Here is a 16,286-nt window from a genome sequence, read left to right as displayed (position 1 = left end):
CAACTCAGTGCTTCGACTGCATCTTCGTCTATGGACAATATATCACTGTCGTCCATGTAAAATGCCAGTGCTGCTGAGATACGAAAATCAGCCGCTTCTGTGACCTGAAATGTTGATTGTGGTTGATCTGAGGGCTGTTGCAGATAGTCGTATATGCGTTGCATCCAAGACATTTCAGATGCCTTTCCAAAAAAAGCCGCCTACGCCATTTCCACGCAGTAAGCTGACTCTATCAGACATTACACCTTGGCGGCTCGGAGACCTCATTCGCGCCGTGTTTCCCCCAATTTCACCTTGTCGAGTAGATCGAGGCCTCTTTACGACTCGACCATCGTCACGTCGAGTTTCCGAGTCTGATAAATGAATGGTTGGCGTCATAATCAGATGCAAGCTAGGGTTCTAATGTTAACTGATGGACAATCTGGACCGAATGGAAAGGACTCTACCTTTACCAGTATCTCATTCACTTCTGAATGCTGGTCTTCGTCTAACGCCAATTCAGCTGATAGACGTCTAAGCGCGCCTGAGAGCTCTTTAATCGCCTCTTTTAAGGTATTTTCGTTCTCTTTCAAATTCTTCCTGCATGGATTCCACAAAGCTTTTGCGACGACGGTCTGTCTCTCGGGCGAAAACGCAATCAATCTTGAGCTGCACGCATCTTTGACCAGGACAGTGCCCAATACACTACCTGCAAATCAGTCGATCGTGGTCAATCATCATACATGAACGCACCCTGTATTTCTTTTGTCGGCATGATAAGCATGCGGTGCTTGCATTTGAGCGAGCTGCTTGCACTGTTGAGCGATCTCCAGGCGGCGACGCACACCTCTTAGCTGGTCCTGCAGGCGAAGGTAAAATTGTTCGGGTTGCCATGCCTCATGCTATGTTTGCGTTTCACAGACAACCTATCGGCTTCCAGGCGTTTTGGAGAGTTTTCGAGCATCGTGCCTGAGTGGTGATGTGCTTGGAAGCAAATGTAATCTCCCCGTTGCCATGCGGGGAGAACGGCAATTACGTCATCGCTAGTCTCGTGCCACTCTACTAGTGCTTTGTTAGCCAGGCACTCTGCTCATGTGGCTATCTCCTGCGCAGTTACAATGGCATCAAAATGGCTTGGCGCTGCGTCATATGTAATCAACCTCAAATTTCTCGTAACTTGGCAATTCTTGCAATAAGGTGTTGGCTGTGATTACCAGACCACAACCTTCATGTACAACACTTTATTGCATTCGGTCAACTAGGCCTAGGATATGCTAGACGAACAATCGCTTTTTGTGTGGCGACCGTAATAACGACCACCTTTGAAGCGGCATCGTGAACGTTTATGAAGTTATTTCCTGAATTTAGCAGCCTTCGCTCGACCTTCCTTCTTGAGACACCGACTGTTTCGTGAGAGAGCAATCGCCTCCTACATCACCGCTAGCGTGTCACACTTCCATCAGCTCTTCTAATGCCTTTGAAGGACGAGTAGGTTCGCCTACATCACGTGAACTTACAATAAGTCATGCCTTGAAATCCCTGCTTTCGAATGATCGCATTATGATTAAAATATTCCAATGGAGACCACGTCCTCGAAGGAACGCCACTACGCTCCCTCAATACGCACCCCTTACAACCATCTCCCACCTATTGCCACGAGATACATATCTGAATTCATGTTAAACAATCCATTTCCGCCACCTTAGTTGTTTCATGCTTCTCTGGACCGAGCAAGCTGTGCCTTTCCATCCGTGTCAGCAAGTTCCTCGCGAGTTGGCATAGTTGGAAACGATATAGTGTAGATTAGAGGAACTCAATATACCGTAAGGGCAAAGCAGCCAGAGGACGGGTGGCTAAAATGCGTGTGTGACCAAGTAGGGCAGAAGCTGTCGATCATCGGGTTACTGGAGAGCTCTGCCAAGGCTGCGACACAGCGATTGGGACGAGCGCCAGGTATGCCAAGTGGATATAGTAACTGCGACTCCAGAGCAGTGCAAGAACTGTTCCTACCAATTGGGCATGCATAGAAGCGTCCCATTCATTGAGCTCTGATTGGATGCTGCCTGACGACGAGAAGGCCATAGGCTTCCCGCCTAGCCCTCTCGGCCTCAGCACTGCTTCTAGTTCACTCACCTAAGGCATTCGGCGTTCACACGCTTTGAAACGCCACCGGGCCACCATGTGCAGGAGTGAGCTTAGGGGAGGCAGAGGATCTAACCCTTCAACGAAGATTAGACAGGAAGGGTTTTTCACGTCTCTTCAGCATATTTTTGTATCCAACCACAAATTCTTAGGTGTCTCTTTGATAAATACACCTGCGTATGTAGTTTCGACTTTGAGGTTGCGCAAGCACCATGGGTTGGTGGTAGAGGTCGATCGACTCTAACAGCAGTGAGCCGAATCTGTGCGTGTTCGGAGAAGAACCGAAGAAAGTTGTCTCGTGACGTCTCGAAGGGCTCATATTCGTAGGTAAGACGAACGAAGGTAATCTAGTTATGGTTCGCGATTTTGAAGAGGTTGCCACGGTCGATCACGGAGGCGAAAGTACGACTTGCACCTTGTCGTTGCTTAGAACTCAGCCACGGATGCGGTGAGAAAAGATGGAACACTCCCTCCAGCGATGTTTAGTGCTCATGAGCCGAAGGATTAGACATGTGGCAGCCATTCGTTCTAGTGTGGTTCACGACGAGATACCTCGGACTGAATGTTGTCGCTAACTTCCTAATCAGGGAGGTCTAGCGACGGAGACACCTCTCGTACTTCTCCGTCTAAGATACCCCTCTTTTAGCTGGCTACTTATTTAGCCATGCCTTTGCTGATGTCCATTACCGCTCCTCGTACATCTTCGCAGTCGACGCTATCTGCTACTAGCAATTTAGCCATCAATCTGTTGCACAACAGCACGACTTTTTCGACGCGTGCGTAAAGCGCAAAGCTTATCGCCACCCGCGGCAAGCTGATTCGATGATTACGTAGAAAAACACTGGAGATGGGAAAATGCCACCATCGTCAAAAGCGCGGCACAGGTGGGCAGCCAAGGAGGACTTACGGCAACCGGCCAAACCATTGTCCTCGGGCTCTCGAGTGCGACGGTCGAATGCTCGAATAATCATCAGCAACGTGTAAAGCGAGCAAGAAGCGCAAGGCAATATGAAAGTTGACCGGATCAGCGGACCGTCAGTCTGTGTATTTACCAACTCTAGCTAATTGAGATGGCGGCTTTTGATAGGTTCAATGATTTGAAGTGCAGAGGATGTAACTCGGCTGCAGTTTGGTAGTAGTGCTGCGGCTGTTGACGGATTTGGCGGATGTCTGCACCTTAACATGGAGACTGACGAAATGGCGAGACTCAGCGGGTTAACAGATCCGCCATGCTCCTGAGGTGTTAATTAAATTCCCTGAATGCCCCGCGGTCTCTTCGTCATGACCACCACCGGATAGGTATACCGATCACCATCAATAAGGGATACTAACATGATGTAATAGCGGAGTAAGGTGGCTTTTCTGTCCTATGTAAATAAGTCCTTCGGCTTACTCGATCATAGTCTCCCAGTTGAGAAACACAGATATCAGTCATAAGATTAAGATCTGTACCATGGCGACAAACGCAAACGCGGAATTCAATAAGCAGAATACCGATACGGACGACATCCCCCAAGGCGGCGATACCGTTGACAATTCATATGCTAGTCGTCCGGGCCAGAAGCAGGTGCCGGTCGTGAAGGATGAGACTCCGGTTGAGCAACCAAATGACGCACGGAACCCTCATTCAGATGAGGCCCTTGGCAAGCATATCAGTATTCTGATTTGACCTTTATTAACATTAATTTAAGAGCATGACGAAGCCGAAGCGATTGACAAAGGTAACATTATCAAGGGTGGTCGTACTCGAGGAGCAACAAAGCCATCAGGGACCTACCGAGAACCAGAGGGCGAGGCAGACCTACCTGCTGATGACGGCACTTCTGCCGTACGTTGAAGGAGGGAGTTTGCGGTAAACATCGATGTAAACTGGATATTAATGCTAGCTACACTATGCACAGCGCACTTTAGGGCGCTTCGATATTCGAGATTAGCTAATCTCGAAGGACAAGAAACATCTTCAAGGGAAATATTCGATTGCCGTAGAAGTTGAAGAGATCCTCTAGTCAGGCAAGTTTCTTCCGTTGATATAGGCCTCCACGTCAGCTTAAAGCCTCCTTCTTCTACTGCCATTCGTTGCATCCGCGTGTTCATTTCTTGAAGCATCGCGATGGCCTGCCAATCTCTCGCGTTCAAAGCCTCCTGCATGCTTCTTTGCATCTCCCGCAAATATTTGATAAATTTCCCTCACTACTTCCCATCCTCGCTGTCTAGATTTAGTGCGACCTCAGTTTTCGCGTGAAGCTTTACTTTCCTAACCTATTTGTTGCCATATACAAAGCGTGACCGGCCTGTTGCTCATGAGGTATTACCAAAGTTTTTGCTGAGTCGACATCATTGGTGTGGCGAAAAACCACGCTGCCTTGGCCCATCGCCCAACTCCGAAAATTGGGAGTCTGTTTCAACTCAACATCCCTCCTTATACCTTCTTCACAGCATACTATGCCAGCTCGGCGTGGCGAACATGACATTTACGGCATTCTCACCAAATGGTTCTTCAAACCCCAGCAGGCTGCGTTTTGCAGATCCTTGTATTCTTGCAGTCTGCGATGCGATGCAGGTAGTCAATTCCGTATAACTTGAGAGACTTGTCGGAGTTGGCTTTCAGCTAAGATGCATATTCTCGCAGAATTTTGCTATCAGAGCAATAAGTATCATTAAAGTGAGGATTCTCCACCGGCTGAATTTGTTGAGGTCGTAGATATACTTTATGACCTTGTCCGTAGAACCCTCTAAAGGATTGGCCCAATTCCTTTTTTTGGTGATCTTACAAATCCTCTCCGACTCGACCATTGGTCCTCAACCAGACATGAAAGTATTGCAATTACGCGTACCGGTCCTCAACCGGATCGTTCAATGTCTTACCCAGGCTCATGCCAACCTCCACATCCATCATAACCTGCTTGCGGCTGACAGCTAGCAAATCATCATCAAACTCGATTCGTCCCTTTTCAAAAGCAACTATAATACTTGACCCGCCGAACTGAAAGAGGCCCACCTCTTCCCCTTTTTGGATCTGGTAGCCAACTGTCTGGTATTTCTCATTGATGTCGACGGTACCGACATTCGTCGCACCAATTGCCACGTACAATACCTTGCCAAAATCGACTGTGTTGATACAGATGCAGCACCGTGCATTCTCCGTCAAGATATCTACGTCACTCTGTAAACAGACGGGGTCGACCTGGTAATATTGTCCTGGAATGGCTTTATACCAACCAATTGTGCCTCTCACTGGCGAATGATACCGATGATAATCATGTGGGCTCAACCGAAAGCTGGCCACAGCACCATTAGACCACGACTGAGCAAACACGTCGTCTTTAACTAAATTTGCAATTGTGAAGTTATGTCCTTTGATCCATAGTCGTCGTGTTTCAGCGACAGATGGGTAGACCACGAGCCTAGAGTCTGCAACCACAACTGCCTTACTCGGATCATCCTCTTCAAAGATGGGCCGGTGGCTAGATTTGTGTTTGCGTACAAAAAAGTCTTCAAAAGTGCTATACTTGTTGATATCAGAGGGGTCGAAGTCATCCATATTAATATGATAGAAGTCGACAAATGACTTGATTCGTAAAGCCGACGACGGCGTGCCTTCCTTTTTACCTATCTGCCTTTAGTGATACTAGAATAGCTTTTTCAATTGTTATATTTCCTGACATACCTTCCTATATAGTCTTGTCGTGAATCCACAGCCGCATCGCTTAGGTAACGTCAACCCATTCGACGAAACGACTGAACAGGAAAAGTAGTTTGATTTTCTTTAAGATAGGTTGTTGTTTACGACCTTGTTTCCCTGTCTTGCGGTTGATAGTTCGCCAGCCGACCTCTTGGTTCTTTATCAATTTGACCGACGATAAGCAATAGTCAAGGATTTGGTGGAAGAAATTCATTGCGACAGGCGTATACTACTTTCCTTGCTGATGGAAGAAATGCTTATTTTGGGAGTAAGGAGGGGAAAACGGTGGTCGTGGACCATAACAATAATCACAACACGAGGCAGAAGGGTTGAAGTTATTCAGCCTTTTAAGGTGATACCCCAAGCCATGACGTTGTTTGTAGCGCATCTCAGGCGGATCCTGAGAAATGTGCTAATCGCACTAGCGCTCCAACTACATGCAGCAGCAGTCCAAACCTGCGTCGTACAATATTGACAGGAGTTTTGCCTGCGCTCTGCTGGTCGAACACGCGTCAACGTCGGAGCCTGCATAATCAGATTCCAGGTGTTTGTTATCACAGCTTTTGGAGGGGTCATCTACATCTACCGGCAGCGAACCATAACCCACTAGCTCGCAGCATTAGTTGATCGAAGGTTGTGTCCCGAGAAGCTGGAACAGATACTACTAGACAGAGGGGCTAACTTCAATGCTCATGGAGGATATGCTATCGTGAAATCATTCAAGCAGCTGTATGGGCCCTTTTGGCGGCTTTGCCCGCCATTTTTGTCAGCTGTGTGAGGGAGAGGTTCTGCGCATAAGCTTTAGCTCTTGAAGCGCGTAACCAAAAGGGACAACACATCCAGAAGCTGCTCCGGAATACCCACCGATGGAGAGTGGAGGAAGCATCTAGCTTAGATTCTGGCTTGTGGAAATTAGTCAAATGGGCGAAGGGTAGACACGATGTTACACCCACGTGTACACCGATGCTTAAAAAGCGGGAAGGAGGACTTGCTCGTTAGGCCCAGGAAAAGGCGGAAACCTTACGCCAATCCTTTTTCCCGCTATGGCTGAGAGCTGACCTGGCAGATATCAACGGATTCGAGTACGCGGAGCCGTTTGAATGCCCGGAAATCACACCATCTGAGATCGAAAGAGCAGTTCGAAAGGCAGCACCTAACAAGATGCCGGGCACAGATGACATCCCGAACAACATCCTCCACCGGACGCTAGACCTCATCTTGCCCCATCTCCACAGACTCTTCAACGCCTGTCTCCAGCAGGGATACTGCCCGACACATCTCAGACAGAGTCTCACGGTGGTTCTCCGAAACCCCGGAAAAGATGACTACACCCAGCCGAAATCGTAACCGCCGATTGCCCTTCTCTCTAGGCTACGAAAGTTCGAATAGCATTATCTGAATTGCGTCTTGGACGTATCATCAAGCTCCTAATTGATTATCTAAAACTTCAAGAGATATATCAGAACGATTCTCTTCCTGCACTTTTGATTTGTTCCGAGCCTGGAACGGCCACCGCTATCATTAGGCGCCGATCTTAAGTCCGACCGAGTGGGAGAGTACAATAAAGCAGGGTATTGGCACGCTTGCGTCATCATGTCGTGGCTCACTGAGCGGATCTAAGCAAAACGCCAGGTACATCCTGATATTGCCAAAAACCGATTAGCTGCTTAATTCGATGGTGGCTGTTATAGGAGAGGCAACGAAAAGGTTCTTCGTGGAAATTTTGCCCGGCCTTTCGCCCCACTGTTGCATATTCACGAATCAAAATCAAGGACCGGGAATTTATCCCTTCCGGTTTCAACTTTCAGGTGCATGGATGTGCATGCGCAATTATGTCATGTTCATACATGGGACCTCCAAAGAATGGGTTAGTTTGACATGCGCCACGTAGGGCGATAAAACGAATTAATCGAGCAAACGAGGGCCAAGGAGCCCAAAACTGAAATAGCAGCTCCGATATTTCCACAAAACTACCTTTGATTTATTGTGCCAGAAGATGACGTTGCATTGGGATTGTAAGGGCTTCTGTTATCTTGTTTTTTTCGTTCCGCGTTATGCCCCTTGACGGATAGGTCTAGTGAAAGAAGCATACAGCTCGGGAAACCGTCAACCTTTCCTTCTGTTCGGCATAATAGATTTGGACAAACATATTTTCAACCCTCAGCAACTGATAGTCCACGACCCAAAATGCTCGTTGGAACCCATTACTTACCTCATTACTTGAATGTTCCCCAACAATCAGGCAAATGCGGTAAGCCTGCAAGATGAGTTCAAAGACATCTACCGTATTTTCGAAGTCAACTGAGGCTTCTTCATCAACGAAACGCCGTCGCAAAGTCGCAGTGGCGTGTATCGCCTGCAAAATTCGTAGAATTAGGGTGAGTTGTCATTTCATGCTCGCCACGACTAGCGATAACGCATATCATTCAGTGTTCAGGAAGTGCTCCTTGTGAGACTTGCGCCTCGTCCGACATCAAATGTATTATTGACGAAACTCTCGACAACAGAAGAAGGGTTGCGTTAAACCGGAGACTTGAGGAATCCTTCCACTACAAATGGATTCTGGAAGCTCTTTTATTATGCCTCCGAAACTGTCGAGGGAAGCACCTGGTCGCCACTCTTGAGTCACTATCGAATGACTCTCCCATGCCACTCCTGGCTGCTGCACTCTGCTCACTTTTAGGGCAATGTTCGGTCTCAGCAGGAAACGGCAAGGAAATTGCAGAACTTCAACAGAACCTGGCCAACTATGTTCAGGAGAATCAGTCTGTGATATCTAGCATGTCAGGGCATGATCTCAACAATCTGACTTCCGAGGACAACGAACCACAAATTAGCGACGAGCTGACGCCACCCACAAAACCTCCGAGGTCTGCAACGGCTTTGAAGCAAGATTCCAGTTCCCGCAATCCATACCTACCGATCGACAGTTCACCCGATTTCCCTTTCATGACGCCCTGCAGTTTCTTTGGGGAGCCCCCTCCGCTTTCAGGAAGTCTTGGCAATGATGTCGCATCAGCTGCAGAAGATATTGGCTTGAACGTAATCATCAACTATATGAAGAGGGCTTGTATGGAAATATCCAGGCACGATCTTTTCGAGGGCTACCTCGCGCACTGTAGTGGGTTCGGTTTGACGTCAATTGATACAGCAGGCTAACTCTTTCCTCAGCTTCGGGACATAACGAAGAGTTGAAGGAAGCGAATGAGGATTCAAACCGTCAGGAACGGGAGCGCAAACGATCATCTCCAAACTTCATGGTAAGTTCAAACACCCGCCACACCCCATAAAGTATGGAGCTCACCAACACATAACTTGTCTAGTGCCATAGCGGACCCGAAGAGAATGCTTCCAAGTCGAAGAAGCGTCCACTATCGACAATCATAATGCCGCCTTCCCGTACTCCATTCACAGAGATCCTAGCTACCACTGTGCTACCATCCAGTGTCACCAGCTCTCGTCGACCTTCGACAACGTCCTCAGCAGTCTACTCAAGTTTCACAGATCATTCTCCACTCTCAGAGTACACCTTCCATCTACAAAAAGAGGATACTTGGCCACGTCGGCAGACAGGACATTATACGGCGATTCCTCAAGTCGAGCTAAACGATCATCCGATGGCTTGTGCAATAACTAGTTTCATGGATCTTGCCCGAACAATGCTGACGCAAGGGAAACCGATTCAAGAGATCTTTGGTCCCGAGAGAGCTATTGTCGATTTGCTATTCAGAAAAAGAAGACAGTCCGACCCCCATTCTGTATGTCATTTTGCAGCCGAGTTATGCGCAGGTATCAAAGACATGGAAATGCCTGCCAAGTTGGGCATAACCTTCATGTACATCTATTTACTACGGGTATGTGGCCGGGTTAGCTGTGACGTCGCTTGTATTTGCTGACGGTGATATCTAGTGGATGATCCTACCTTCATCAGACAGTTACAGCAAGGTGCCCGACATATATCGTCCTACGCGGATGCAGATCAGCGTTCCCCATTGCGCCATCATCGAGTTCTGCCCTTTCCCTCTACTTCGCGATGCTTTGTGTCGTCGTAACCGGGATTTCCTGACCACGTTTGCGAGCAACATCAGTTGTAATTGGCCATACCCGACAGAAACGTGCATAGAGCGGGACCCTAGAACAGGGCATATCATGCTCACGGATGATTTTGCACGACATTCTCTGGATGCTGGACACTGGACAGTGCAGCCGGTTGTTTTTGAGACCTTTCCTGAATGTCGAGGTCTCATCAGGACTTTTTCTTGATTTCTTCAGCGTATGATTACCCCAATATCCGGAACAGCCAAAGGTGTCGTTCCTCAGAGAAAGAAGCGATACTAGGATGCGGCGTGCTTGTGGTGAACGAGGCATCAACAGTGGACAGGTATTACCTGCCGATGACGCATTCCCTATGGATGATGAGTTACGAACTGAGGACGCGCCAAAGGAGCACGAGGGAAGACAGTGACCGATCGAAGTGATACTGACCAATACTCATTCCAATAGCCAAGATTGAACTGCTCTCGAGTAGCATGGTTCCAGGTATCGCAGAACGTGGCACGGTCTAATTCGCGCTGCGAATTGAACTGCTCCTCTGAATTGGGCACAGCCAGAGCAAAACGCCAGAAAATCATCATGGTGCGCTGCAATCAGGTCGCTAGCCCATAAGAGTCGCCGTCGAAGCTCAATTTTGGCCATTAGACATACAACAAACCGGTCCCATAAAGGGTCACAGTGGTAAATTGTCCGCTCCATCTGCACTCGTGTACCGCATTCTTGAATGATAGCCATATCAAAAGCCCGGCTGGAAACACATTGAGAATTGACCGGGGTGCACTTTTGCAACCTAGACTATCAAATTCATAATTCTAATTCCAAAGCCTTAGCAGCCCACAACATTAATTGGTGATCCTCAATGTAGATGAGATGTTTTTGATGTCAGTAGTGAAATCGCAGAGTCGAATCGCAAAATCACTTTGCACGGAGACCATAGAGCCTTTGCACGGAGACCATAGAGCTTTTGTCTCCATCAGTGAGACTCTAGCTCATTTAAGTGTGGATGGCTCCACAGGCCCAGGAAGAAATCTCGCTATAGTAAGTTCATTGCTGCTGAGCATTATGGTCCTGACACAGTTCCAGCATGAACTCGGATGAGAATGCCGCTTGACGTGTTCTGTTAGTGGAGGCATGACATCACATCCCGTGGGCTGCACCTGGACAATAGTTGAGGAGGATGATAGGTTGGCTTTGAAAATCCTATTTCCAAGGTGCATCACTGGTTGTAGTATCCTGCAGGAATTGAATATGGCGGAAACTCATGAGTCAACAGATCTGCCTTGCTCTCGAAGCCTTGATTACAATTTCCCTGAAATGGTTCGAGGCCTCTTCGCCATAAGAGCTGCCGGATAAATATGCCGATGACCATCAATGAGGGATACTAACATGATGTAATAGCGAACCAAGGTAGCCTATTTGTCCCATGCAAATAAATTCCTACTGCTTGCTCCATCGTAGTTATTATGGCAACAAACGCAACCGCGGAATTTGACAAGCAGAATACCGATACGGACGACATCCCCCAAGGTGGTGATACCGTTGACAATTCGTATGCTAGTCGTCCGGATTAGAGGTAGGTACCGGTCTTAAAGGATGAAACTCCGGTTGAGCAACCAAACGACGCGCGAAACCCTAATTCAGATGAGGCCCTTGGCAAGTATATCTTATATTCTGATTCGACCTTTATTAACATTAATTTTAGAGCAAGACGAAGCCGAAGCGATCGACAAAGGTAACATTGTTAAGGGTGGTCGTACTCGAGGAGCAACGAAGCTATTAGGTACCTATCAAAACCCAAAGGGCGAATGAGATCTACCTGCCAATGACGGCACTTCTGCTGTGCGCTGAAGGAGTGGCAGACATAGAGATAGAATGGATTGTGATGCTAGCTACACGATGCACAACGCTCTTGGAGCATCTACCGGGAATGAAGCTTAATCTGTTAAGCAGACGCAAATAACCGGTGTGCGATCAGTAGTGATTCCTGTAACTTATAACAACTTCAAACTAGCAGTATTGTTGACTGTAGGATCGTCCATCCTATCATTCCCCTGCTAAGCTCTGTAACCGCGCAGACGAATTCGTAGCTGTAGGCCCCGGTGTAAGGAAGCATAATTCCTGCAAGAGGCGCCGTCACATATACTGCAACTCATCAATTATGTGAACCATCAACAATTGACCTTCATCCGTACGTTCCCCGGGCATAGTTTCAGGTAGACGACCTCTTTTCTCCAGCGCATCATTAGATCAAACGCAGTCTGAGTCTCTAATATTTTGCCACATCGGGGCTACCGCTACATTACTAAATCATATGGATTAGATTAGTCGGCGACTCAAAGCGACAAATCCACTCCCCAGCCAAATAGGTTGTACAACAGGTAAATTTGCTGATCACTAAGGACTAAGATACCCATGTCCAAAATGATCAAAAGGTGTAAATGCTGTTCACTATTTTTCACATCCCCAATTGCAACTTTTGTCTTGAATCCGGTGTGGCGATATACTTAGGGCTTAATGAGCGGAGTTATAATCCACGCAAAAAAGCTCCATGATCGACCGTTCTGCTAGATCAAAAGTATGCACTCGCTCTTCGGACCCGCTCCTATTCCTCTAGAACTCTTGTTTAGGAGCTACTGGTGGCGGAACCCCCCTTCTTGCCAGCTTCGCTGGCCTTCTGACTGCCTGGCTCGAAGGAGCCACTGGAAGCCTGACCTCCCTTGGAGGCAATCTCACGCTAAAGACATAATATTAGCACATACATAAGGAAGATGAAATAGGAAGCTGAGGCTTAATCGGACATGATTAAGATACTTTACATACCTGCTTGTCAGGGTCCATAGAGGCAAAGCCGCTGTTGTGGCTGGCTTGACCACCTTTGCTTGCAATTTCCTGAACTTCTTCCTTGGGGCGGTTTGCGAAGTTTCCTGGGTTGTCGTTGCCAGACATGTTGATGAGTATAAAAGGCGTATGGAGTGATCAATTCTGTGTCTTGCTAATTGTTGTGCTAATGATCATGAAAACCGAGACTCTATTCTGATCATCTCAGCTTATTTATAGCTGAAGGTAAGGATGACATCACTATGAAATGAGATTGTTCGGATCCTGTTGTAAAGATGATAATACGCCTCCTGATGCTCGGGAGCATGATCCGGACACCGCTACCCACTCGATGATGCAAGTCGACGGGTGTGGCAGGGTGGGCTGCCTAGCCTGCAGCAGCCTAGGGAGGGAACACCATGGAACTCCACTAGTAAAAGGTAGTGCTTCTGTGGCGATAGAAAGCACCAAGGCCTTAACCATAAGAGCACCAATCCACACATCCGAAGGTCGATCAGAATGCACCCTAAGTAGACTTCGCGGGATGTATGGACCCAAATGGTCGGTAAAAGCTGGCAGAAGTTCATATATGATGCGTAAGCTCATACTGCTGCTTGTATGATATCACCATAGCACCTTGAGCGTAGAACTCAGCTTCCTCTGTCGAGTAGTATCTGCACACTTCTCCGGACACATTCTTATCTTTGCCGGTAGATGCGTATGGCACATTAAAAACCGCAATACCAAAACACCTAGAATTCGTCTCCCTGAGGAAGAAGATACCACTTAGCCGATCAATTCGAAAGCTAAGAACCACCAAAGCAAGGTCTCCTAGCAAAGATAGTGCTGGTGAAGCGGTGCCCGTTGAGCATCGCTCTTCATATTTCAGTACAGTGCATGTATCATCTATGTCCCTCCCGAAAAAGGTTCGCTTCATGGGTCCAACTGTTTTTCCTCCCTTCTATCATATGTCGACCGGACTGGCCGTCTCGCTGAGGAACACTCAGACTCTCGGTTTCGTACTGGGGCAGAGGGTCTGATGATGGCCGATCTGAGCAACATAGAGTCTGCGTGGTACTCGAATGGTGTTCTTCGCGAACTGGGTTGCAGCTGGAGAGTGACAGCCCGTAGGTTTCATGCAGATATCCAAACTCAGGCATAATACCTATGGTTGCTGTCGCATGACCGAGCTAGTATCATCTCAGCAACTTTGGATCCAACCTCCCTAGGGCGATCGTTATGTTCAGTGTCGAACTCACACCCAGATAATATGGTCTACCATTAATGACATCTTGCAACAGAGGCGAGCCTCGATTATTGCCCCGATCTCTCTGTTTGAGCAACCCACGCCAACCAAGTGGTGGAAAATGTCCAATTGATCGTTTATTCGCAATCACTAGCTTCTCTCTCACTGAGATATCTATTTCGATGCCTGAATCCCCCGTTGTGTCATGGCTGCTGGTGGGACGTCCGCAGATCTGGATTGATGGATGGACCGATAGACTACGTCCTCAATATTGGAAGCCCATGTAACAAACGCATGACCACGTAGGAATATTAAGTTATGGTCGTTTAGGTCACGAGTTCCATTGATCCTGGAGTTGTTGCTAAGGACTTCTGCCATCGCGTCACCAAGATATTTATGGTTGATCAACAAGATATGTGCGGACCCAAGTGGTAGGCCATCATAATGTCGGCAGCATCGAAGATGGGATTGGGAGAGCGGAGGAAGCCGGCCATGAGATAATTGGGCTGTAACATACTTCCAGGGCTATTATATAACCAATATACAATCGAACTTTGAGGGTGCGAACGCACAACCCTCTGTACGCCAGGGTATCGGTCATAAAGAAAACCATCAATGTAGTGCTCGGAGAATTCAGGCACAGTTTGAACAGCCTGGCATCTATTAGATGGAAAAGCAACAGGGGAACAGTCTCTGACGTGCCATTGGTGGAGATCGGTCTTCGAAGAAACGAGGATAGCTGGAACATTACTTGTGAAGAGGTCGAAAGATCATGGGGATTGCGCACGGAGACACGGCCGTGCTCGTCCAGTATGCTTTGTTGATGGAAAATGTGAATCGCCGTAATGAGACGCGATAGAGTTGCTTCCATTTTGTTCAAGTGTCGGATTATTTTCAAGCGATTCCGAACGCTAGAAAGGCAACTGAGGGACACCTGTAAGGCACATCCTGGAAGAGCAATCTGCCAAGGGGTGTTATCGAATGGGGAAGATCACTGTCTGAAAGGGCTCGGTGACAGGTCATTGACTTCGCGCCCGATTTTGTTACTGCCTCTTGAAATGGCAATTGCTCAGCCTCACAACAGGATAATTTTCAATTTTAGATTCACAGGTGTGTTATATACTTGCGCTAGTATGACAAAGCTTTCACTAAATGCACTTCATCTATTTCCGTCCAACCCTGCGGCCGATACCCCACTTCAAATGTTTCGGTCGTGTTGAGATCGTCATAACGGGCACAGATGTCTAGAGCGAGGTGCTGAAAGATTCTCCAAGCCTTATAAGCCGACAGGGAGTTATCCGCAAAGCGCCGTAAGTATGACACCGCCTTCCACAGACCGCGGCAGATCATACGTGCATCGGATTGCTGGAAGTGTCGAACATTTAAATACAGCTCGAGCACCAGTGCCGCGGCAGCTTGACACAGATAATGGATAGAACCCCACCATGGAAGAAGGTGGTAGCATTCGTGGTCAGTAGGCCCATTTGATAAAAGCGCTAGCATATCCATCGCGGCAAAGACGCATGACCTCGCAGAGTATTTGTTGAAAGGCTGGGGAGTGGCCTTCTCACCGTGAGCCCATGGACCTGCCAAGGGCCGACGGTAAAGGATCATCTGTACACTGTGGTAGTACATCGCTAGTTCGATCGTTGGACGAGGGTCGTAATCTGGGGCCCTGGCATTCTGTGCATTTAACTCATCCGGGAGCTCTTGACGCCATTCCCTTAGCTGAGTTTCAAAATAATTGATTTTGTCTTGGGTTGCAGACTCAGATACACCACTGTACAGCTCGGAGTTAATACGATGACTGATTTTGCAGAGACGAGTTCGATATGGAAAGTATTTCTGCGAAATTGTCTGCTTGACATTCCGGGTATTCCACCCCGGAAATATCGGCTGGAACTCTTTTTCCTGGGGTTTATTCTGGCCTTTTTGGAAACCTGCCCACCCTTGCCCTGCATTTATCGGCGAAATTCCAAGTTTCGTGTTGGCAGTATGGTTTAGTGGTTCCTGTGAGTCAAATAGGACGTCTGTTGACATGGTCACATTATCGGTCGAGATTGCTGGCGGTCTACCAGTAACTTCAGCTAAAAATATTTCGAAGTTATAGACTGAGTAGAACAGTCTAGCTTCTTCCCCCGCCTCGAAAGAATGAACGGGCCTGTTCACAATATCAACATGTAGGCCAAGGGATATTGCGTGCCTCATTGCTCGGCCGAGTGTAGTCCACGCCCTGCATAAAGCCAACTATTCAGTACCAATCGATCTGTTAAAGTAGGTCATTTTTCTTACCGATCAACTGAACCATTGATGAATAGATAGAACGCCAGTAGTCCCATCGCTCGGACAATTTCAATGTCAGGCTTC

At 47.7% G+C, this 16,286-nt stretch overlaps 4 protein-coding genes across 4 annotated transcripts; 2 read left to right on the top strand and 2 right to left on the bottom strand.

Annotated features, from left to right (window-relative positions):
• Nucleotides 1-3,574: 3,574 nt before the first annotated feature.
• Nucleotides 3,575-3,958, top strand: LTR84_012442 (uncharacterized protein; the record flags this gene model as incomplete). Its single annotated transcript, XM_064855963.1, has 2 exons — nucleotides 3,575-3,776; nucleotides 3,813-3,958. The coding sequence occupies 2 exons, from the start codon at nucleotides 3,575-3,577 to the stop codon at nucleotides 3,956-3,958; spliced, it is 348 nt and encodes a 115-aa protein (XP_064699752.1).
• A 987-nt stretch (nucleotides 3,959-4,945) lies between these two features.
• LTR84_012441 (uncharacterized protein) lies at nucleotides 4,946-5,662 on the bottom strand (the record flags this gene model as incomplete). Its single annotated transcript, XM_064855962.1, has 1 exon — nucleotides 4,946-5,662. The coding sequence occupies one exon, from the start codon at nucleotides 5,660-5,662 to the stop codon at nucleotides 4,946-4,948; it is 717 nt and encodes a 238-aa protein (XP_064699751.1).
• Nucleotides 5,663-8,449: 2,787 nt separating this feature from the next.
• On the top strand, nucleotides 8,450-10,066 carry LTR84_012440 (uncharacterized protein; the record flags this gene model as incomplete). Its single annotated transcript, XM_064855961.1, has 4 exons — nucleotides 8,450-8,924; nucleotides 8,975-9,063; nucleotides 9,127-9,657; nucleotides 9,713-10,066. 4 exons carry the CDS (start codon nucleotides 8,450-8,452, stop codon nucleotides 10,064-10,066), a joined length of 1,449 nt encoding a protein of 482 aa, XP_064699750.1.
• A 2,413-nt stretch (nucleotides 10,067-12,479) lies between these two features.
• CON10 (conidiation-specific expression protein) lies at nucleotides 12,480-12,802 on the bottom strand (the record flags this gene model as incomplete). The annotated part of the gene is made up of 2 exons (XM_064855960.1): nucleotides 12,480-12,590; nucleotides 12,677-12,802. 2 exons carry the CDS (start codon nucleotides 12,800-12,802, stop codon nucleotides 12,480-12,482), a joined length of 237 nt encoding a protein of 78 aa, XP_064699749.1.
• Nucleotides 12,803-16,286: the final 3,484 nt, after the last annotated feature.

The sequence above is a fragment of the Exophiala bonariae genome (genome assembly GCF_035927105.1).
Source record: "Exophiala bonariae strain CCFEE 5792 chromosome Unknown scaffold_78, whole genome shotgun sequence".
Classification (NCBI taxonomy): Eukaryota; Fungi; Ascomycota; class Eurotiomycetes; order Chaetothyriales; family Herpotrichiellaceae; genus Exophiala; species Exophiala bonariae.
Note: the sequence above shows the minus strand (reverse complement) of the source record. Positions and strands in the feature narration are given on the sequence as shown.